The following is a 23,704-nucleotide window of genomic DNA, read 5'->3' as shown; positions in this document are numbered from 1 at the left end:
AGGAGACCCCGTGGTGGAGTTGCGTGCGCGCGCCCGTGCTGCACAGGGTCGGGTTGACCGCGAGGGAAGCGCCGTGCACGACAGCCGTAGCCGTCTCGAGAGCCGTCTCGCGGGCACGTCCAGATCAATAGCGTCAAAAGGCCCCGCGCCGTTCGCGTTGGATTGCCTCTTGTGCGCCCCGTTGTGAACCGTGCAGTGCGGCAGGCTGCGGGGACCGGTATTCCGAGGTAAGGAGCGGTGAGTGTCGGCCAGCCGGCCGGCGGCTGTCCGTTGTTTTCTCCGCCGGGCTCCGGGCTGCTCTGACTCGCCACCGGCGGCGGCCGCTTCCTCTCGTCAGGCCGCGTATCTCAGACAAGCGCGTGCGGCCCTCCGCGCGCAAACCGCCGTGAACCCGCCGGGAGGCGTTAGATAGAGGGCCGCTCAGTTAGCTTCTCTGTTAGCCTAGCCGCGGTGCGCGCCCTTAGCCGTGCTGCTAGCTTAGCTCCGCGGGGAGGGCGTGAACCGCGGTCCGAGGCCTGCTGCTGGAGGGGGCGGAACGGCTTTTGTACGCGTCGCCTCAGGCCGCCCGAGACCCGAGCATGGCGCCCCGCCGCCGCCGCCTCCTCCTTCTGAAGGCTTCTTCTCCACCGCCACCCGTCCTCCAGCAGCCCCTTTGTCTGCCGCTCGGCTCGTCGTGGGCCCGGAGCGGGTCGGCCCGGGATTAAGGGGATTTTGGGCAGCGGTTGCGGTCTCCAGCAGTGTCGTGTTTACCGGCGTGCTCGTCACACGTTGTGACTGGAACACCAGGCAGTGTTTACTGTCCAGTGTGTGTTCGCACAGCTCAGCTGCGGTGTGGGCTTTAACTCGGTTCTGGCATGTCAGTGTTTGCCTCAGACTCTGCTGATCGGTGAGGACCAGTCCAGCAGCCTTCACTGTACTTTACCCCTGGTACCCGAGCTCAGGTGGTAAAAGTCCTCACCAACAACATAATCGTGCAGCGGTTCGCGGTGTGTGTGCTTGTGATTTGTGTGTTAACATGCCTAACTAACTCTGCCATCCCCTTCCTTTGTCTTCCTTTGTTTATTTATCCTTACACTCTTGTCTAAATGTCATTATTATTCCTGTGTGATTCTACCGTCCTTGTCACCACTGTGTTTTACACGAGGTTCCGAGGCCTCTTGCAGTTTCCCTCAGGGTCAGCGGAGTTCTCACCTATGTGCGTGTGTGTCTCTGTCAGGAAACGGGCTACAAAAGTACACTGAGGATCTGAGCACCTTATGCCTTTGCTAATGTTCGAGTTGAACGTTTGCAGTATTGACTCACTTTAGTGGTTGATTTCCCTCTCTGTTCTGTCCCTCTGTTGTGTCGACCTGCAATCCGATGCAGCGGGACAATGGCGGCAGAGGTGAATGGCAACTCGGCTCCGGTGAAGGAAGACGAGGAACCCATGGACATCACTGTCACGCACACGGAGAACTACCAGACGCTCATCGATGCCGGACTGCCGCAGAAAGTTGCGGAGAGCTTGGACAACATCTTCCAGACCGGTGAGGAGGAGCGCCTTGGTGGTCCGTGGAAAGCTTTCCTGCAAATGGCTACGTATCGAGTTGTTGGAGGCGATTGCTGTCAGCACGTGTTTGTAGTGCGGTGGCTCATAGTGGAGCACTGTGGTGGCAGCACACGTGGAGAAGCCTTGGCAACAGCGTGTACATAGCAACAGATGGATAGCCGAGCGCGCGTGGGGCTCGGCGGGACTGCTAGGCAGAAATGCGGCTTGGCTCCGTGTCAGGTGGCTGCTCTTCTCATAGACTCCTCTTCTGTGTCACGCCGCAGGGCTGGTGGCTTACGCTGACCTGGATGAGAGGGCCATCGATGCCTTGAGGGAGTTCAACGAAGAAGGGGCACTCTCTGTCCTGCAGCAGTTCAAGGAGAGCGACCTGTCCCATGTGCAGGTGGGGAAGTTGGACATTTTTTCCCCAGAGTTCAGACACAACCATCCAGACCTTGTCCAAGAGTGATTTTAATCCCTCCTGCTCCGGTTCCTGTTTCCCAGTTCTGTAGTCTCTCACAAAGTGATGCCTGTTCTGGGTATTTTTTTTTTCTTTCTTTTTTTGAAAATGCGAATGCATTTCAGTCACAGATGGAGGGAAATTTTCCTGTTAATTCAGGACATGACCTTTTCCCACAGAACAAAAGCGCCTTTCTGTGTGGGGTCATGAAGACTTACAGACAGAGGGAGAAGCAAGGCAGCAAAGTGCAGGAATCCACAAAGGGGCCAGATGAGTCCAAGATTAAGGTGAGACCTCTGCATGCAATATTTAATTTCACCCAGCCTGCTTTTTCTACCCTTGTGCTGCACCCTTATTTATTTGTTCATTTTGTGCTTTATTTGCACAGGACTGCATATGTGTCAGATTGTCCGAGTTCACTGCATTAAGTGCAGATGATGACAGTCATTAGTGTGCATTAAAATAATGAGTCAACATTCTTTTAACTGGTACAAAGTGCCCTAGACATTTGTCAGGAGAGAAAGGTTTAAAGAGATGAATGCTTTTCATTTTAATTCTGTGGTATTACCTGTTATTTTTGAGAAGGAATCTACGTTTGCACAATGCATTGTGGGCATTTATAGGAATCATTTACATGGTCTCACACAGTTGCCACTCTGCAGAATAAAACGACTGCACAAACACTTGTAAATGAGCATTATGTTGATGTGTGTAGACCCCGTTTCAATATTAGGCGGTGATGGGGAAACCTGTAACACTGGTGCGGTGTTTGTCGGCTTTGGTGTCCGTCAGGCCCTCCTGGAGAGGACAGGGTATACTTTGGATGTCACCACAGGACAGAGGAAGTATGGGGGACCCCCTCCCGCAGAAGTGTATTCGGGGTCTCAGCCAGGAGTCGGAACAGAGGCAAGGACCCCCTCACCCTGTGTTCCCTTGCTGGAAATGTCACATGTTTTTCAGATGTGTAGGTCTGTGTTCATTCCCATTTTATACAGCTTACCATGGTTGTGGAATAATCTACATATCCTTTCCAAATTAAAAATATTGACAAATATGAAGGAATAAGTGTTTAAATATTAATGCTATAGAGCTATCCATCGTCCTCTGAGATCCTGGTTTGTGACATATCATGTCTTCTCTGACCCAGGTGTTTGTGGGAAAGATTCCCCGGGACTTGTATGAGGATGAGTTGGTACCCCTGTTTGAGAAGGCAGGCCCAATCTGGGACCTGCGCCTGATGATGGACCCGCTGTCAGGCCAGAACCGTGGGTATGCCTTCATCACCTTCTGCAACAAAGAAGCTGCACAGGAGGCGGTTAAGCTTGTAAGCATTCCTGTTTTAAATTTTGGGGGGGGCAGGCCACAAGGGTACTTAATCTTGGTAAAGGTTATAGATTAGTGGGAATGGTAGAGGTCATTTTCAGTTGATAATTTATAGCTTGATGTTTGGTATCCAAGCCTGACTTTGGGAAAGTGATATTTTTTTTTTTTTTTTTTTTTTTGTGTCCCTTGAATCTTCCTGTTTTTAGTGTGACAATTACGAAATCCGGTCAGGCAAATACCTGGGAGTGTGCATCTCTGTTGCAAACAACCGGCTGTTTGTTGGGTCAATCCCAAAGAACAAGACCAGAGAAAGTATCCTGGAAGATTTCAGCAAAGTAACAGGTTAGAGGAAGATGAAGCCCCCGCACCGTTAAATTCATGCTGAAGTTGTTAATGTTTGGTCACTTAGCAGGTGCTTTTCACTCAGTAGCTTAACGTTTACAACCTGGGCATTTCATTAATATAATTACGTTACTTTCGTAGATTAGAGGCACAATAACAGTGTAATCCATCCCATCATACACCTCAGAGCTGTTTTTTCTCTGTGTGTGAACACTGTGAGTCTGTTGAGTGAAGTGAATGACACCAGATGTTTCCCTTCCTCATCCAGAGGGCCTTGTGGAGGTGATCCTCTACCACCAGCCAGATGACAAGAAGAAGAACCGTGGCTTTTGTTTCCTGGAATACGAGGACCACAAATCGGCTGCTCAGGCGCGTCGCCGTCTCATGAGTGGCAAGGTCAAGGTCTGGGGTAACCCTGTCACTGTGGAGTGGGCTGACCCAGTCGAGGAACCTGACCCAGAGGTCATGGCCAAGGTAGCTTGCTGAATTTAAATTAGCAGTTTTGGTTTTGTGTCATGTATGTCATGAGTACATGCAGATCATAAAGCAGCATCAAAAAAATGCTGCTTGTGATATTACTAGAGATATTGTCAGATGAATGGTTCTGGAATTGTGGAAAGTGTGATGTGGCTGAACTAGTGGTTTAACTTGTCATTTTAACCAGGTGAAAGTGTTGTTTGTGAGGAACCTGGCCACATCTGTCACAGAGGAGCTTCTGGAGAAGACCTTCTCCCAATTTGGGAAGCTGGAACGGGTAAAGAAGCTGAAGGACTATGCCTTTGTCCATTTTGAGGACCGTGATGCTGCTGTCAAGGTGAGGAACTGTTTGGGACTTCTGGCAATGCGCCACAGGAATGTGTATGGCGCGTGAGCATCCATTAGGGATGACTACTGTTATAGAAGCTAGTGGCACAGAGGCATTCCCCATCTTTTGGTCACTCAACCGAGTCGTGAATCGATCCTGTTTCTTGCACCCATTAGGCCATGCAAGAGATGAACGGTAAGGAGCTGGAAGGAGAGGAAATTGAAATTGTTCTGGCAAAGCCTCCAGACAAAAAGAGGAAAGAGCGCCAGGCGCAGAGGCAGACCACCAGGAACACTGGGTAAGTCCGCCACGGGACAGGCCTGGAGGCAGATGCGATGGATACACTGCTCATATACAAGTGTTTGTGCAGGCTTGTGTGTTGGACTGTGAGGTGTAACTTCTTCATCTGTTTCTGTTTTTACCTGCTCTGCAGGTATGACGACTATTACTACTACCCACCTCCACGGATGCCACCGCCCGTGCGAGGAAGGGGGCGGGGAGGCAGGGGCGGCTACGCATACCCCCCAGACTACTATGGGTATGAGGAGTACTACGACGATTACTACGGCTACGACTACCACGACTACAGGGGCGGCTACGAAGATCCGTACTACGGCTACGACGACGGCTATGCAGTGAGAGGAAGAGGCAGCCGTGGCAGCAGGGGGGCCCCACCCCCTCCCAGGGGCAGAGGAGCTCCACCTCCCAGAGGCAGAGGAGGCTACGCCCAGAGGGGGGCGCCCATGGGTGTGCCGAGGGGCAGCCGAGGGGGCCGGGGCGGTCCATCTCAGCAGCAGCGTGGGCGCGGTGCCCGGGGGGCCAGGGGCAACCGCGGGGGCAACGTGGGCGGGAAGAGGAAGGCCGACGGCTACAACCAGCCAGACTCCAAGCGACGGCAGACCAACAACCAGCAGAACTGGGGGTCCCAGCCCATCGCCCAGCAGCCCCTGCAGCAGGGGACCGACTATTCCGGTAACTATGGTTACAGTAATGACAACCAGGAGTTTTATCAGGATTCTTATGGTCAACAGTGGAAGTAGAGAGACGTAAGGGTACTGGGAAATGTAAATGTTTAAAAAAAAAAAAAAAACAAACCTAAAAGAAACGAGGAGATTGGCAACACCACGTCTGATTGGCTTTGTACCCTTCATGCACAAACAGTAAAACAAAGTAAACACGGCAAAAATTGGCTTAACATCATCCATGTATTGATTGGCTTCAAATACAATATGTATTGGGACGAAGATGAGTGTAAATACACAGCCTTTCTGAATTTTTCCTAATTCTTTTTGCTTTCCTTGTGGTTATTTGGGACATTTCTGGCTTTAAACACTTGAAAACGCTTTTATTCCTTAAATTTGATTTCTTATTTTGTTGGTTTGTATTTTTTAAATGCCTACATTTAACAACATTTTAAAGGTGGATGCTCATATTTGAAAGTTTTGGAAGACGTTAAAATCATGAGTAGTCTACAGGAAGCAAAGAGCCCCCTTCACCCACCTACCCGACCCCACAACCCTCGGACTTTTCCCCTTTCAGATTTTTTCAAAGATCGGCACAGGAATTTGCTTGTATATAAAGGCTTTAAGCCAAAACTTCATTTTAATTTGTTCTGCGACGATGGTTATCCACAGGGGAGAGAGGAAGAATTTCCATTTTACATGTATTGGGAAAGTAACGTTAAAGTGTATGTTTAGCATTTGTAGAAGTAGGTTAATTGTGTTTTTTCAAAACTGTTATTACAACAAAGTATTTTTTCTCTCTCTCAAATTTGCCCTTTAGAATTTGGTTTGGCTGAACCTTAATAGCCGAGGCAGTTTGTTTTTTGATGTGTTTGTATTTATAACTTGTTCTTGTTACATTCAATAAAACTCAACCATACATCATTCAATTACCAGCTATTTCAAATTCAGTTGTGTCATGGCCTATTTGATCCCGTCAATTTTGACCCGTCTCGACATGGAAAGCTTACATAACGTGAGTGATCCTGCTGGTTCAAAACTGAAAGTTTCAGAACAAAACAAAAAAGATATGATTGTGCTTTTGGACAAAGAAACAACAGTATTTCATGGCAGATCACTTTTTGATCAACTTGTGAATTTTACCAAAAAAAGACACCCCACACAAACAGTAACATGGCAAAACCAGTATGTGATATGTGTGCTCTGCCACTGCATAGGACGATGCATTGTGCCCAAATGTACACAACCGTTTGAAACCAAAGGAAAGGATTTTAACCCTTTGCTTTCCAGCGTTGCTTAATACAGCTGTCAGCTGTCTATTGTTATGTGGGCTTCTAGATAGTCCTACACAAAAGATTGAAAGATATGTAAACAGCAGGAATTTTTATTTATTTATTTTTTTTTTTATTTTGAAGCAGTTCTACCTTTCAAACACTCTATTTACAGCTGTCTTTCTCATGGATCATGCATGTATGAAAACAGCAAACTGATGCCTGGATTGAAATCTTCCCCTCGAAAAGGACCGAATGCCATTTCATCTAAAACCAGTTTGTCCCAAAGAGAGACCCAGTAAAGCCTTCAGTATTAAATGAAACATGTGGAGCAGGTCTCGCTCTCCAGGCCCCAGCATGAGATATTGCACTGTGTCAGTTCTGATGCAGTGTGTGGCTCCGCCGCTCCCCGAAACCGAGCGCTCCATTTGTGCCTCTCTGCTTTCCTTTCGATCATCCCTCCATGAGTCAGAAAAACATTTTATTGCCTGCTTGTCCTCTACTGGCAACCAAAGGGTTAAACTTCTTAGGGCAGTTTCCGTGCTGCTCCCCCCCCCCCATTTATAGTAGCACTGTCTCAAAATACCACGCTCAGAAATCTCTAATAGCCCACCTCCCCTTGCAAACAAAATATAGAGTTCATTCTTTTTCCTTTTTTCATTTTCCCCCATTTTCTTTTTATAAGTATAACGCTTTTTGGTTTTATTTTGTTTTTGTTTAAGTTTCTCCTTTTATTCCGAATCACCCAGGTGAAGACGCGAGAGCGGCTGCGATTGCGTGAGTGAGGAACACATCTATCTCTGCTGTGTTCTTCCCAAAGGGTGAGCTTGGTTTACCTCTTCGCCTCTACCTGGTGTTCTCTTCTCCTCACGGGCTGGGGGCCCAGCGTGCCCCTGCATCATGTTTTGCTCAGTAAAACCAAGTAGCGATTGGACTAGATGCGTATACGCCTGACAACGTCTCGCTTGTCATGGGGCTGGTCGGCCCGTTGGGTGCCTTCCTGTCCGGAGGGTCTAATCGGCTGCAGTGAGACCCGTCTTCGGTTGGGTCAGGTTGTGGGGAGGAGCTTTTCGGTCCTCTGCTCCTTACCTGAGATGAATCTCAGTTTTCCCCACAAGAATTACTGCCAAGCCAAAGTGTGTTTACTGAACAAAACATGGAGACCAGTTCAGACGAGGGCTTCAGCCCCGACGTTCTGAAACCAGTGTTGTTTACACCACAGAACCAAGTAACACGCTGACGTTAAAGAGGAGACAAAACATGATGCCTCTCAGGAACGTGTAGGGCTGCGAGGCTGTGACTTGGGCGGGTGGCAGGGCTTTTCTTCACATGGTCTCCTCCGTTCTCGAGAAAGTAGGTGGGTAATGTATGCAAACGGGTAGCTCTCCCAACTGGTCCTTTTAGGCCTGGTGTGTGTCCAGGATTTTACATCCAACTGAGTGCAAAGTTGGACTAGCCGTTTGCATAATTGAATGAAATCTGGCTTCTCTTTCTGTTGAGCATTTTGTCCATTTGAGGAGAAAAATTGTACGTGTCCCACAGTCGTGTAGAGCTGGACTCTGAATATGGTCCAATGTCCAGTTGCAGCCATATTAGTGTCCGCTAGAGGGTGGATGTGCTACTGCACAGATTCCCCCCCTTCCCAGTTAATTTGAGATTCTCTAGTATCCTAACTGGTTGCGTGTTCTTTAAGTTTAGCTTGTTTTAAACTTCCGCTTTAAGAAGACTGAACTCTGTTTGGACCTGGATTACAGTACTTTACAGCATTAAATGAACACTTTAAAGCTCAACAAATCTGCCACAGCTCATTAAGCCTTCTGTGAGTCCATTAGATCCACTTGGAGACCTTTTGTGTCTCCAGCTTGCCTTTGTAGATAAATACTTGCTGAAATGTCTTTGACAGGGAGGTGTGTGAGGAAGATTGTTTTCCCAGATTAGTGTGTGTCAGGGTAGATTCATGGAGGGAAGTGCACTCGTCGTCTGCAAGTTCTCCCTTCAAAGGAAAAACCACGTTTCTACCGTATCCTTTGGCTCAGCTTTGAGACAGGTGTAGCTGTGTTTGTCTCTGCCTCTTAAAGCTAACGGAATAATGACGCTCATAACATGTTTGTGTTTGAAGTTGTCAGATCGCTCGCACCTCGGAGAGAAAAACACACCGGATTTTGTAGAACTGATGTTCTATGACACTTCGCTAAGAAACACGTGGACCTCATTCCCAGTGTTTTAGCCTGGAATCTGAAAGCCACTGCCCACATATTCACATCAAGTTTAAGGTTTAATGTTGTAATTTATGTAGGGGTAAGTATGTTTGCATCACATTGCCTTGACTTAATTTGGTTTCTTCAATGGTATTAATCTCAGTTATATCAATTACAACGTAAAAGAGATGCTCCTTACACACTCTTCCAAACCTCCACCAGTTACATGGGGAAGCTCTTTTTGCAGGATCAAAGTGGAAACATAGAACCTACAAATACATATTGCTCTTTGGGCCCTTTTGCTGGGCACCATGTGGTTTTACCCATGGAGACCCAAGCTGGCTCTTGGCATGTTTGTGTGTCCTTTCCACTGACCCTGGAACAGTTGAAACTTCTTTATGTTGAGCCCTAACCCTCTTTGTCATGTTTGGTTTTCTTTCAGCCAGTGTTTTAGGTACATCTGCGAAGTTCCAGGGCTGCTTCCTTTTACACGTGTACCGTAACCTATGTTTGGCTTGCTTTGTTGCTGAAATTGTGTGAATTTACCTCAATGATGAAGTTTGCTCAGTTCAGTAGTTTCACGTGGAATGTGATATGAATGTGTGATGCAATATCTGCGTATCTCTAATATTGCTCTTCTGATCGCTACAAACGAGCAAAGGCCAAAAAAAGCACTGATATTGTAGTGAGCTCTGACCTGATCTCCCCTTGAAACTTTAATGGAGGATCCTGAAGAATTTCACTAAATGTCATATTTGGGGCTGCAAACTTGACAGACTGCAGGTCAATAATTGTTAATATAATGGCAAAAACAGATTGTACAGAACAGTTTCTGAATTCCTCGGACACAAACGTAGACTGTAATGTGGCAGTTTAAATCTTTCCTGTCACAGCCCCTCAGCTTTATTTCTTGACACCGACAATAAATTGATATTCAACTGGAATCCAAAAGCAATCCATTGTCAAGTTATCCATTTTTGAACATTTCCTGCGTAAACATTTGAAAGCTGAGCCGTCGCAGGCTAAGTGGAGCCAGCTTCTTGTCACGTTTGGGATCCAAAACGGCTTTTCCAAATCATTCAGGAGAAACAGGAAAAAAGAATCTGAATAATTTCAGATGACCTCCAAGAAGGATGTAAGTATTGACATTTTTGTATTTTAATCCCTTGCTTTTGTCACCTGACTTATCTATCAGGAAAGAGCGCGTGCAGAGGCCCCGACCCAGCCTTGTCACCATGTGGACTTGCTAGGTGGGGCTTCGGACGAGCGGATTCACAGGACTTCTGGGTAAGGACACCCCCCCCCCTCAAAAAAACCAAAAAAAAACTGTCATTCTGTTTCATTTTATTTTTCTCCCCAATCCAGGTATTTTGTGCAACCCGTCTCAGCTGAACCATTTTTACTTTCAGGGTCATACAAAATCCAGAGATGCGCTTGTGTAGGAGTGCGAATACGTTTCAGGTGCGTGGAAGTAGGGAATTTCTAGAGGAGAGAACTTCCTGTAAATAGCATCAGGCTGTTGTGACAAACATGCCAATGCAAAAAAAGAAAAAAGTAGTTAATGAAATTCGATCTCTGTTAGTTGGATCTGCACCTCAAGTCAGGGATATTGGCTGGAACTGGAGTGCGCTCTACCCTGCAGTGTAAGTGCTCTGTTGGCTTCCTTGGACCCTGTTATGTGTGAAATGGCCCCACTTTGGCTCCCTCCTGCCAACAGGCCCGTGCTGTGACTGCGTTCGTCATGCTTGGTCTCTTTAATCGGCGCTCGTTCACGAAAAGCTGCCAAAAGGCGAAGAGGAAAACAGCGGCGCTCACCAGGCATCTCGTCGAGAGAGAAGGACAGAAAGAGGTAGAACCAAACTGCTGCGGGACCAAGAAAACGTTTTTTCCTGAGCTTAGAGATGTCTCCCATTCATGTTGAGGCTTAGCAGTGCAGCGCCCCCTGTGTCTATTCACAGGGAGAGCCTCAGCTGCACTTTGTTAGTGGGATTACGGAGGGTGTTCCTTGCGCAGCCTGTTGATGGGGCGCTGCCTCGCAGGAAGTGGCATCGGTTTCAAAGCAGGTGCCCGTCCTACTGGAAGTTTTATCGAGTACAGTTTTACCGTTTATGCTGGTGTACAGCTGTATGAGGAGCTGGTTAGATGGAGCCCTCTAGCTTCATGGTTAGTGCTGCCCTGCATGGTCTCTGTTACGTTGGACACTCGAGTCGTGTTTTCTTCAGCGGGGTTTGCGGAACATAGTCCTGTTTGTTACTCTACTAACTCTTTTCTGGAGGGCACTGTCATTTCAGTCCCACACAAGTAGTCTGCTTGTTTGCTCTCGCAAAAAAAAGAAAAAAAAATTACCCACCGTATTAAATGGACTGGAAGCCCATTAAGTCGAACCGGTCCCCACCCCTCAAGGTCACGTCATTGAGGCTTCTATGCAGGACTTTTTTAATTACTTGTGCCTTGGAAGTTATTCTGATTACAGTTTCTTTGGTTTTTGTTTAAGACAAATGTATAATTAAAATATGATGAATTGAACATGGGAATGTAGGTCAGTTCAGCTGAGGGCACATTCTTTGAAATGGCTCCATCCGATTGTGGCCGGCTCTAGAGATTTATCTCAGTTGATGTCAGGGGATAGTTCTCCCAGTTTGTGTAAGGTATGTTCTTTATTATTTGGTCTGATTTAATTAGTTGCCAGCAAAACAGTGTTTTCCCTTGTTGCTGCTCTTGTCTGTAGCCTGATTACAGAAACGTCCTCTGTTCTACCAGGACAGATTAATCCCACAGGCCGGGGACTCCAGCTACAGCACTTTTCTCCTGGGACGGATTGAACATCTTCATGGGGTGGGGTGTGTGGCCTCCGTTACATAATTTGGTCTTGAGAAGTATACTGGATTGATGTATCGCAGCAGTTGGAGTGGTGCCCAGGTTACCCATCCTGCCTTGGAGAGCGAGTGTCTTTCAGTCTTTCAGCTCCCTCCTGTTTGGAGCAGCACAGAATAATGCGGTAAGGGTTCCAGTTACATTGCAGGCCAGGCCTGCCATTCTACCCTCAAGGTGGTACTTAAGATGTATTGCCTTATGAAACAACAGCCAGCAGTGCAATTGTATTAAAAAAAAAAAAAAAAAAAAGTGTGCTCTACTCGGCAGACATAAAGCGGACAATAAAAGTGCATTCTTCTGTGGGCCGGTTTTCCACAGCCGTTGTCATGCTCCAGCTTTCAGACTTTCACTCTGAAAGAAGGTGATTCACATGCGCAGTGCTTTTCCTGCTCACTTTAGGGCTCACATGTTGATTTATCCCACAGGCTGTTTTGTGTTGTACTTTTCAATTCAGTGTCTGTTTTTTGGGGGGAAAAACCCTGTATGTACCTCAACAAACAATAAAAACATGTAACATCCCAAACTTTGTGTTGGATCGTGGTCAGTTGGTGATCATGTTTACAGCGCCGCAGTGCAGCCTCCAGTAAGAAACTATTTCCTGCTGAGGGATTTCGGGAACGAATTTCCCAACATTTTTACCGTGGTACATATCCCAGAAATTTGCCCCGTTATTCATGTGCTTCTTTTGAGCACTAGGGGGCAGTGTAATACAGCGCTTGACCGGCACCTTCCTCTTGTGTTTTTTCCTGCTCCTCCTCGAACCCAACTGTCGGCCATTGTCCATGTAGCACTGAAATTAAATGTAAAAATCTAAAGTGAAAAGCAGTTGTGTTGTACTCTCATAACTTCTCAGCATCTTATCGTCCCCTCTGGTGGTCAGTCATCTAAGGTGCAGTGAGCCGAAATGGGACGGTTCCTCATTCTTCCGAAGTAGCTGGGTGGTCTGTGCTGCCCCAGGGGTACCTTGTGTTCTGGTTTCGGAGCTGTGAGCTAGGAGAGCCTAAAGGCCGTTTCTGAATGCACGGCACTCTCACTCCTCACGCAACTAAAGCAGTGGAGTCGAGGGGCCCGGGCATCCTGCGTACTGCGTCCTCGTACTGTGGCCCGGGAGGTGGCGCGTGTGCGATTTTCATATTCATCAGAAGTCTCAATTACTTTGAGTGCAGGGAGAGTGGATTTTGCAGGTTCCTTTTGTGTGTATTGTGTGCGAAAGGCTCCCTAGAAATTCCCAACGAAAGCTGTCCTGGTGTCCTCGGTCTCGGGTCGTCCCAGCTCTCGGCTCGCTGTCCCTCGCCAGGTATGATAGGAACTCAAAGAGGCAGGTTCGCTGAAGGATGACGCATTTTTTTCACGGGTAAATGAGCTGGAATCTGGTGCCCCTGCTCTTTCAGGCACTCCCTTGACAGGCAGGGGCCCCTGGGGCCACCGATCCCACTTGAGGAGTTTGAGTCCTGCTGCCGTTTCACACCTTGTCCATCATTTGACCCCTAAGGGGCAGTGGTGAGCCCGGTCCAGCTCGGACCACGTGGCCTTACAGCGTACAAGAGGCCCATTTGAAATAAAAGTGTGCCGAGTATTAGCTGTTTTCACATGTTAGGAAATGTCAATATAAAAGCAACATAATCCTCTGGAGAACTCCGTGTGGCATGTATTCATGAGTAAGATGTGAACCGGCAGCTCTGACGTTGCCTGATATCGATTGCCTGCTTTTCCAAAATGTTTACTAGTGGGTTTTAATTTGCATTTATAAAATTTGGGTGTAATCCTGAACTGAGCTTCGGTGTTTCCAAAGACCAGACTCGTGAGTTCAGTGCTTTTCTTTTTTCAGTACCTTTTCAAGAGAGAACTTTTCCACTCGGCCGATTAAACAAGCCAAAAAGAAAGAAAGAACGTATCTCTAGTCAAAGGTAATGTTTTATTTTTTAATGCCCTTATCACAGCTTGTCCAAAAGGTCTAAGTCCTGCCTTCCCATCATGCTTTGCACTACTGCCCATGAGTGATTTTCCACATTTCTCCCGTTGACCCATGTGCAGTGTGGGCCTACAGCAGAACCCTGATCCCACCTGCCTTGACTCAACGTGCAGCTCCCTTGGAGATGTGGGTAATCTCTGCAGAAGATCCCTAAAGGTCAGAGGTCTTTTGTATGCACTTAACGCAACAACAAAAACAGGAAGCTCATCAGGGATCAAGGGGGATTAAATCAGATTTTAGGAATGCAAAGAAATGTAACGTTCTCTTGACACAGCAGTGCTGACAGCCTTCAGTTTTGGTTGGTCTTGCGCTGTCTTTATTGCATCTGTGCTTCTCCTTTGTTCTCAACCCCACTGTGCCCCGGTGGCTCAGTGGAATAATACATTCCTCTCGCCTCTCTCCCTCCTTCTCATCTCTGCTCTCTCTCGTTTCCTGGATACGGGCCTCGCTTGCCTCACTCGTACCCATTCCTCTCCAGCTTTTGTTCTCCTGCCTTTCATCATTCCTTCGCAGATGGAGCTTCCTTCTGCTGTCGCTCAAAGACGTCTGCGTGTGTCAATGTGTGTATGTGGAGCTGGGGTGATGTTTGTAGCTCTTAGTTTCCACCCGTAGAGTGCGCTGTGCTCTCTTCTCACATGCTTCCTGGACCTCCCCCCGGTTCTGCATCCGCCCGGTCCCTGTCCCCTCGGCGCATTCAGAGTGTGTTCGCTCAAAAGTTCCTCCAAACACACGCGGAGTGTCATTAAATGCCTCGTTGTAATTCGCTCCTCACCGTGACTCGTGGCAAAACTTCTTTTCACAAGCCCTTCAGTTCCAGGCTTTTCAAAAAGATTTTCATTATTTGCTTATGCGGTCCCTTGGGAAGGGTGTGCAAACGGGGATCACAGGCAGGCGGAAAACACTCGGCGCAGCGGCAATGAGGACACCTAACAGACGGGCACGAGGCGAGGCACACGCATGTCAGTGAAGCGTCTTCCGCTGTGGGATGGAGAGGAGCCGTGTTAAACAGGGCTGGGGAAGCTGGCTCTTAATCAGAGTGGAAGAAGCAGAGTAATTTCACACATATTAACTGGGGCTGCTTGCTGGGTATTGGCACATGCAGCAGTTGCTCCTGTACTGGGAACGATGGCTGCAGTGTCGCATCCCAGCCAGTAGGGGGGGGCTGCCTGGAGCCTGTTCCCAGTACAGAGAGCGTGGAGCTGCAGTCTCTTACATTACCTGAAACGCTGCGGCACGCTTGCAAACGGCACGACCGCATTCCAGTGCTGTGTTGCTGCTTCTGGCCTTTAGTGTGATTATTCTCGCGGCTGGCATGTAGTTTTTGCACACGCCTGTTGCACTTTCTCCACGTGGTGCTGTGCAGCTGCGAAACGAGTCTTCAGCAGGCCTACTGTAGAGAACCTGGGGTATAGTACCAGGCTTGTTCTTCTAACTTTGTCCCAAATTTCTCAAGGTGAAAGGGAGTGGTGCACACTTGCGTAGCTGAACACATGATGGCTTAATTGGCTCAGACTTGACTGACATGTCAGCGGGTTTGGCGGAGCATCGTTCACTTCCGTGGTTACCCACCTACACTATAATTTCCTCTTGGGAGTTAGGCAATAATGAGCCCACCTTTCCCCTTTGTCTCTTTATCCACATCTGCTGTGCCATGTCCTGTCTCCTGATCCCTCCTGTGCTGTGCTTGACAAGAAACGTTGCGACAGCCACACATTTCCGTGGCCCCCAAGGCCCAGCGTGTGTTTTTATTGTACCAGCAAAGAGAGAGAAATGCCAGGCTGTTCCTAGTATTGCTCCTGTCGAGGAAAGGCCCGCCACATGCTGTGTCCCATCAGTGTTTGGGTCTGATGTTTCGGCTCGTTGACGGATTGGATCTGTGGAGGATTTATCTGTTTGATGTAGGAAGAATGTGGCAGCGTCATCTGCTCTGTGAAACACCACCCTAAATCCATGTCCTTGGGCCTCTATTAAGGATTCACAGCGTATCACCTTTACACTTTCATCAGACCCCGTTGGGTGCTCTTTCCTTAATGTTTGACACGATTAAGGAAAGTTCACACCATGGGATGCCTTTGAGAGACCAGCAATGATAGTTTATATGAGGGTGAAATCCTGATGTTTGATGAAGTTCATGACATCCATGACTTTCCTTGGACTGCTGAACCTGACTTGTGCAGGAGCTCTAGTGGGACACAAGGAAGCATGTTTCCTGAGCTGCACTTGAACTTCACTTGTGGCATCTCAGGATTTGTGTTTGTTTTACATGTTTGAAGGAGTGCTCAGGGCATGCTGGAGCAACCTCCTCCTCTCGCATCAGATGACCTTGGTCTTTGTGGCATGTCTACATTACATTTATTCACTTAGCAGATGCTTTTCTCCAAAGCGACTTACAATGCATATTATGTAGTGTTACTAGCCCACACACATTATTCACCGCAGTGACTTACACTGCTACATACACTACTTACAATGAGTCACTCATCCGTACATCAGTGGAACACACTCTTTCTGTGTCACTCGCACACTATGGATGAACCTGAACAGCATGTCTTTGGAAGAAACCCATGCAGACGCGGGGAGAACGTGCAGGCTCCACACAGACTGAGCAGGGATCGAACCCATGTTTTCTCGCACCACCCAGGCGCTGTGGGATACCAGCACTACTCGCTGTGCCACCGTGTTGCCCATGAGTAAAGACCTTCTCATGATATTATGAGATCAATGCAATATTGCAGCCAGGGAGAATATTGATTTGATGGCACGAGGACTCTATGTATTTTACTTGTTTCCCTGCTGGAGGAGTTTTAGGGAGTGAAAGAACTGGAGTAGCGCTTGGACGGTCTGCCTGAAGAGTGGCAGCCAGCGGAATCTTGGAAGACCCATGACCTCTGCACTCAGGACCCAGTCAGTTCTTGTCTAGTTTAACTGTGTGTGTTCATCCGCTCTTTCCAGTTCATGATCTAACAGTGAGTGACCTGTGATTGGCTGAGAGGTGAGACTGTGGCCTCTGATTGGCTGAGCCTGCTCTACTTCAGTAATCAGTTTTATCACACTTGTAGGAGGTAAATGTTTTGGTACAGATACTGAAAGCACTCGGTTATTTCAGAAAGTGTTTCATCTCTGTCTTAAATGGTGTTTATTTTTTGGATTTTGAAAATGTATTTTGACTGTGAATTTGGTTCAGGGGCAAGTTTATTCTGAAGAAAATCTGATACCACCATCACTCACGCAAATTGTAAAGTACTTTTCTTTTTTTCCCCCTGTGTTTTTAAATTTTCATTGAGTTAAATAAATAAAAGGCTAAAGCTGTATCTACAACTGGTCTGTTTGTTTGTGTTAGCAGTGCATGTAATGAAATTCACACGCTGCCTTTTTATCCTTTGAGATACAGCAGAAAAGAAAGGGAAATTCACTGAAAGGAAATAACCCAGGGTATTTAGTCCGTCACGGTGCGAGTCGGTGCCGTGCAGCTCACTGCAGACTCCTTTCAGGTTTTGCACTCCCTCCAGTTTTGCTTCTCTTTAAGCATCTCTCAGAGCTTTGTGAGAGAACTGTTGAGGCTCAAAACCACCCCATCGCTCTCCTCTACCTGTTGACACACACCTGAGGGCCACGCCATGACATGGATGCATTGTTAGGCCTCATTTGGTGGGAGCAGTGGTGACTTGTTTTAATGTCACAGGAGCCAATCAGAGCTGACTTCAACCCAAAGTCTTCCTGGTAGAAGTTGATGGGAATTTCTGCTGCGAGATGGGAATGTGCAGAGCAATTAAATATCTTGTGTCCTTGAGGAGTGAGTGAAGTAAACAAGAGTTCATGCAGTGTTTACAGAAGATGTACATTTGGCACAAGAGCATCCTAACGCACAAGGCTTAACTTGAAATCTAATGTCCAACTTTTTTATAATAACGCTGTCAAGTTAAGAATATTTATTTACAGTGTGAAACATTTGAGAGGTTCCTCCTGACAACTTAAGGGATTTGAGCAGATAAATGTTTTTACCTAATGGACACAAAGTTGTACTTCTAAACTGCTGTTGGTGGTCGTTCACTAGCAATAATGTGGTCTAATGAAGTCTCGGCTGATGGCGCTGTCTTCAAATGGCCTCAGCGGTGCAGTGTTTGAATTCTAAGTTCAGCCGGAGTGAAAGAAGTGCAGTCAACCAACACCTGTTTCTTGTGTTTGCTCGAGGTTCGTTTGAATACCCATTTTGAAGGTGTACTGCAAGGGCTCAGCAGAGGGATACTGAGGGGCAGCTACTCGTTCCTGATGCGGACGTCCGGAGAGGGAATGGGTGGCTTGGCTGAGTGAAGCTCCACTTGGACAAGGCTGCCTTTTGACTCCTGCTATCAGGGAAGACCGGCGAAGAGCACCGCAATGAGCCTCTCGCAGCCCGTCCTCGTCTGGCCCCGCAAATGGACTCTCCCTGAAATGTCACGGAAAAGCCTGCTGATGCCAGGCTTACAATTTTGTTGCCAAGTTACAAAACAACGTCCACCTATGCGATAAGTCTCCCAACGCAGGGGCAGGAGAACAGACAAAGTGACATGTTTCTTATGCTTTCCTGCGATACCAAATGCTCGAGAAGTCTTCCTCACCCCCGTTTGTGCACAACACCCTCACGGACAATATTGTCTCGGTTTTTGTCAGCGCGTTTCCTCAAAGAGCGCAGTACATTTTAATTAAACCTGTGCCTGAAGAGCCTGGATCCAGAGGCTGGCGGCGTAAGGAGGGCGCGGGGAGAGACGAGCAGCCGAAAGCGGGAGATGCGCCTCGATAAGGTCTTTGGCTTCGTCTCGCTGTGTCTCTGCGAATTGCCGCGTATTTACCAGGCACGTGGCCCAACCCATCGGGGGGGAGGAACACTGTCCTCGTTCCAGACGTCTCTATCTTTCCTGTAAAATGAGCTGAGCAACGTGCCAGTTAGTACCTCCTGTGATGTTGTTGATGTGTTTATGCCTGCGCTAAATGAGAACAGGAGGAGCTCATCTTTCCCGGTGACAGTCGGTGAGATGGACGCTGGAAACGGGTGGTTTCGGTGAAAACCCCGAGGTGCTTTGTTTGTTGAAGACACGGGCAAGAAGTCGTCCAAGGCCCTGTGCCCTGTGAACTGAACTAACCCGAGTAAGAAGAGAGATCTGTTCCTTTGGCATGTTTTGTGCTGTATTCTCTGGACATTTACTGGCCCTCTGTCCACTTGGTAAGTGAGCCCAGTCTCCTCTCTCCTCTCCCTACTCTGGGGAAGTTGCTAAGTACAAGTGTCATTATGTGTGATTATCGTATCGTGGCGACTGGACCCGCTGTGCCAGGCTGTGAAGTCTCTCCTCCCAGTGCCATCGCAGCATTGCCAGCTTTCCTTGTGTGCACATCTGTGAAAACATTGCCATTAGATGGAGTCCAGCGGAACACCTTTATCTGCCTTGCACGATGGTTGCCACCTGAAAAACAAAGTTCTTTCTTTGTCTCCTCGTCAAGAGGCTACAATCATTGTGTTTGTTTCACAGATGCGTCTGAGGTGCGTGTGCCCAGGGGCTGTTGGAGCTGCCGCTAATGTAGGATCGCTCCATCTTCTGAGGTTATTGTGCAGCCGAGGGGGCGGGGGAAGGGGCCGTGGATGTTTGAGGGGGTGGCTGACATGGTGCCAACAAGAGACCGAATGGTATGAACAGAAACTGCAAGTGTTGCAGCACCTGACACCCACAGAAGTGTTTTACTGTGGTGCCCTGGTGGGTGGGGATGGCGTTTCACTCCGCTTTTCTCACTCACTCCAGTGCTCCCTAAAGAAGACCACTGCGATCCGCCGCTGTGTTGTCAGTCCTTTCCGAAAGCTCCTTGTCTCTTTGTTTTAAGATTGCAATCTTGCAGAAGATAAATGGTATGACATTCTTCTTTGTCACATTTTATTCTTTGTTTCTGTGATCCAAGGAAATGTCGTGAAAAATGGCCCCTTGTTCTCTCATCAAGTACAGTCATGCTGCTCAGATACTAATGTGTGCTGCCAAATTTTCTTTCCGTGATGCTAGCATGCTGAGTGTAATCGAAGTGGGCAGGTGTCGTGCGTCAGTCGGCAGCGCCGGGTCCCACGTTCCACCTCTCCTGCCACCCCTTCGTTCTCCGTTCTCTGGCGTTGGCTCCTCTCCGAGAGGTTTCGCTGTGTCACGTCAGTCTTTGCCCTGGTTCCTTGACTGGACCTGACGGGGCCGTGTTGGGCTGTCGGAAGCAGTGAGGCCGCAAACGTCATTTTGGAAGAGCGACGTTCCTCTTCAGCCCACACGTGGCTGCCATAGCGTGAAGTAGAGAAAGGGGCTGGAAACATTATCTCAAGCATCTGTTGTGAGCTTGAAATACTGAAGATTTAACTTCTGTAGAGGAAGCAGCTGGTGGATGTGTTAAACCTCAACCGTCTCACTTGGGGGCAAAACGTGCAGAAAGTGTAATCTGTGTATGTCTGCCAGTCCATACTTGATATTATCTTGTCTCATCGATTTTCCCTCCCAACCAAGTTAGCAGAAGGCTTCACTTTGATGCTCTCCAGTTGGATGGGAGACAAAGAAGGGGTGGCAGGTCCTCCAGCAGCAAGGCCAATTGCCTTGCAATGTAAAAGTCCTGGGTTCAGATGTCTGCTTTTGAATCCCACCTCCTGCAGTAGTACTCTTGATCAAGGCACTTATCCTAAATGAATACAGTAAAAATTACCCAGCAGTATAAAGGGATAAATCAGTACAGGTAATTTAGTGGTGAATGTAATGGGGGAAAAACCCAACATTGTAAGTTGATTTGGAAAAAGGAGTCTGCACTCTACATCTCCTTGTGTTTAGGAACAAACTCACTGCTCTAGTCACTCAGCCCAGTCCTGTCAGTCATCTCATCGTGTGGCAAACAATAATCAGATCGCCTTGGGTCGATGAGGTGGAGGTGCAGGAACAGCGATTTTGCTTTCAAGAGACCCCCATCAGGCCCCCGTATAGTAGTAAGATCACTCCTGACTTGTTCATCTCACAGGCAGGCAAGTGCAAATGATTGATCCAGAATAACCCTACCTCATCTGCCGGTGCCCGTTGGCAACAAGAGCGACTGCACATCTGACCACGACCTTTAGCTCTGCACACCCTGGTTCCTCAGGTGGTGCTGATGTGACCGAGAAACCTGGGTCCACAGAAACCTCTCCTTCCTGCAGGCACCAGTAGTGTGTGTGGCTCCTTTATTGAGGGGTCGTGCTATTTTCCCACTGCAGTTTTCACCCTGTTTATGACTTTGTGTTGTAGAGTTAATGTATGGCATAGCTCATGTGTGTAATAGTGTATGTGTTACCATTTGTGCCTTAAAATGTACTTAATACTCGTAGGTGACCAAATTGCCTGCAGGACTGTGGTCTAATCAGCAAAAAGGGGGGTGGGGGGATTTTCCAAAGATGGCTTTACAATAAATTTGAAATTCCTGTCATCCATGAACCTTGCCGAAATGCACATTTAGATGGAGACTACCGCTTCCTATGATGTACGATAGCGATTAAAACTTTTTCAGGTAATGCACTGCAAGGTACTTGACATCAGTAGAGTAATGCGAGTTGAACCCCATCGTGTCCTTGTGAGAAACCAGTACTTTCTTCCCCCATACAGTGTCTTTTTTTGGGAGAGATCAATGCTGTGCTGTAGGTGTTAGCGGGAGACAGAGAATAGGATCATATGGTTCTTACGTGGGGGACTGTCAGGCCAGGCCGCCATCCCATTGTCCCTGCACCTAGAGAGCGGGTATCGAGTGCTCGTGTCCATCAAGGAGATTGACCATCATCGAAGTGACAAGCAACATGGAGTGTGAACTGCCTGCTCTTAAAGAAGATGAGCCCTGGAGGTCCTTTTCCAAAGTCTTAACGGTTCGTGGTCTGCCAGAAAAACACCCGACCTTTAACGTTGACTGTAGTTCCCAGCTTCCAACATACAAAACCTCGCAAAATTTCCCTGTGATGGATGATTCTATGCTCACTGGTAGTGCCATTAAACGTAAGAAATGTAGTTATCCAGAAAAAGTTTGAGGGTATATCGTTTACCTTACGTTGTATGACTTCCTTATCCTCACTGGGAACATGGAAAACCCTCCTTGGTCGAAACCTGAGGAGCTTCTTCCCACCTGCGAAGAAAACCAGGTAGTAAATACAGCTCATCTGGCAAATGGCCCAGTTGCATCAGCATCACGCATCACAACAAACACCAGTTAGCCTGTTGAGCAGAGCAGTGTCTGGGAGCATCAGCTCTGGAGGTGTGATGTGATCGACGTGAGCATCGCTGCTTGCTTTCAATTTATTCACCGAGCCGGGTACTTCAGGTGGCATGACTCGTTTTGGCAGAAGAATGGAAATTACTGAGCTCCTCATTGAAAAAGCTCCACCGAAAGAGCGCTTGGGTCTTGCTCATGGAGGCTGGTGCACGTGTAAGGGTCGTTCCATCTGAGCACTTAAACGCTCGTCAAATGTGTTATTTGCTCTCATTTACAAACTGACGTAGTTACCTGCACAAAGCTGGAGAACAGCGTAACAGACTGGATGTCCCTGCTCTGGAACCGTGGCGTTCCAAATGAATTCGATGACGGGGCCCTTCGGTGCCACTGTTGAAAGGAGACCCTGGGCGGCCAGCAAGTAACAAACAGATCAATAACATTTTGCTCAGCTGTAAGGCAATGGGAACCGCAAGCTACCAGCATTTTCTCTCAGAGTTTTTCCCGGAACGGATAGCGGAGACCTGCGGCATTTTTCTGCACTTCGGGAACATCGTTAGCCTTGACATCAGGAGGTGGCCATTTGAGAGGAGACGTGCCGATGGCCATTCGGGACACCGAAGTCGCAGCTTTGATCCCTTTTTTTAAAAAGCAGCCACAGGTGGGTTAATCCCTTTCCTGTAAATGTAAATACGAGGGTAAGTGAAAAAGTATGTGCAATAGTGCGTACTGGTGTGAGTGCGAGACTTCTAGGATGCTGACGAGGCTTGGTCTCAAAGTCCTGCGACGGTACATGGTGCTGTGGTTCGGTGGCCCGGCTCAAAGTTGACGGTGCAGCGCCTGGTTCCGCTCGCTGTGACTTCTCCCAGAGCTCGAAATTACACAGTATTGTTCCACATGGAGGTGGTAAAACTACACACTGTGCTGCAGTTGCAAAACAAAAGTTTATATCCTGCTTCGTTTCTCACACTTAGTGCAGGCAGATGAAGCTTAATTATTTCCGTTCGGCTTCAGCAGTTTCCCATCTGGCACTTGAACCTGTAAACTTCTGGTCCACAGTAGTCCTTTGCCAGTACGGTATAATGCTGCACCTGGTCACAGTGTAACCAGCAGCAGCAGGAAGTGCCGTTGACTCCACGACTCGGTGTCCCTGTGCTGGACGTCTTGGGCAGAGACGCAATGGCCATGATCCTTTTGGGTGAAACCACCAGCCATAACTCCTTGTGCATTAGCAGCTTTTGTCTAGTCCTCTTCCAGACATACTGCGTCTTGGCACTGCGCTTACCACCTTCAAAGCCAGCGGCGGGTAAATCCGGTGCCCTGGATCTCTGTGGCACTATGCGGGATTGTCCTTGGGAACCGATTCTGCAAATTCCCACATCCATTTCTCTTGTTAGATGCCTTCGCGCTCTGCAGAACTGAGGGGTAAAGAAATGAGATGCAAGTTCCACAGTTCCCGCGATGGACCAAGGCTGGTTGTCCCAGTGAACCGGCTCATCGCAGCAGCCTTCTCTCTCCAAGGGGCTCCGTCGGGGTCCTTAAACTTGGCGGGCACCTCCTTTCCCAGCCTCGAGCCAACGCCATTGACCGCCACAGATGTCCGTAAAGCAGATGGGCATCAATGAGTCAGTCGGCTGAGCCGGTGACACCCGTTGCGAAGGGCTCCGAGATACTCTTCCGTCTCCTCCGTTATGATTATTATTTATTTAGCTGCTCGCTGAGTGCTTCCATCCAAAGCGACCTACTGCGACTGAGACT

General features: G+C 48.1%; 1 protein-coding gene and 1 long non-coding RNA gene across 3 annotated transcripts; both read left to right on the top strand.

Moving 5' to 3' along the window:
• The first annotated feature begins 14 nt into the window (after positions 1-14).
• LOC108922662 (heterogeneous nuclear ribonucleoprotein R) lies at positions 15-5,618 on the top strand. The gene is made up of 11 exons (XM_029258406.1): positions 15-227; positions 1,366-1,526; positions 1,813-1,931; positions 2,168-2,275; positions 2,781-2,894; positions 3,136-3,312; positions 3,518-3,653; positions 3,922-4,127; positions 4,318-4,467; positions 4,635-4,756; positions 4,892-5,618. The coding sequence occupies exons 2-11, from the start codon at positions 1,373-1,375 to the stop codon at positions 5,496-5,498; spliced, it is 1,893 nt and encodes a 630-aa protein (XP_029114239.1). The 5' UTR covers positions 15-227; positions 1,366-1,372; the 3' UTR covers positions 5,499-5,618.
• A 1,745-nt stretch (positions 5,619-7,363) lies between these two features.
• Positions 7,364-12,530, top strand: LOC108922668 (uncharacterized). Of its 2 annotated transcripts, none has more exons than XR_001965153.2 (3): positions 7,364-7,512; positions 10,085-10,176; positions 10,299-12,530. It is a non-coding gene; the product is annotated as an uncharacterized LOC108922668 (long non-coding RNA). The 2 variants fall into 2 exon arrangements; XR_001965154.2 differs by having other exon boundaries at positions 7,364-10,176; positions 10,299-10,350; positions 10,472-12,530.
• Positions 12,531-23,704: the final 11,174 nt, after the last annotated feature.

Source organism: Scleropages formosus, chromosome 15, assembly GCF_900964775.1.
Source record: "Scleropages formosus chromosome 15, fSclFor1.1, whole genome shotgun sequence".
NCBI lineage: Eukaryota > Metazoa > Chordata > Actinopteri > Osteoglossiformes > Osteoglossidae > Scleropages > Scleropages formosus.
The sequence above is the reverse complement of the archived record's forward strand: the minus strand, read 5'-3'. Positions and strand labels throughout refer to the sequence as shown.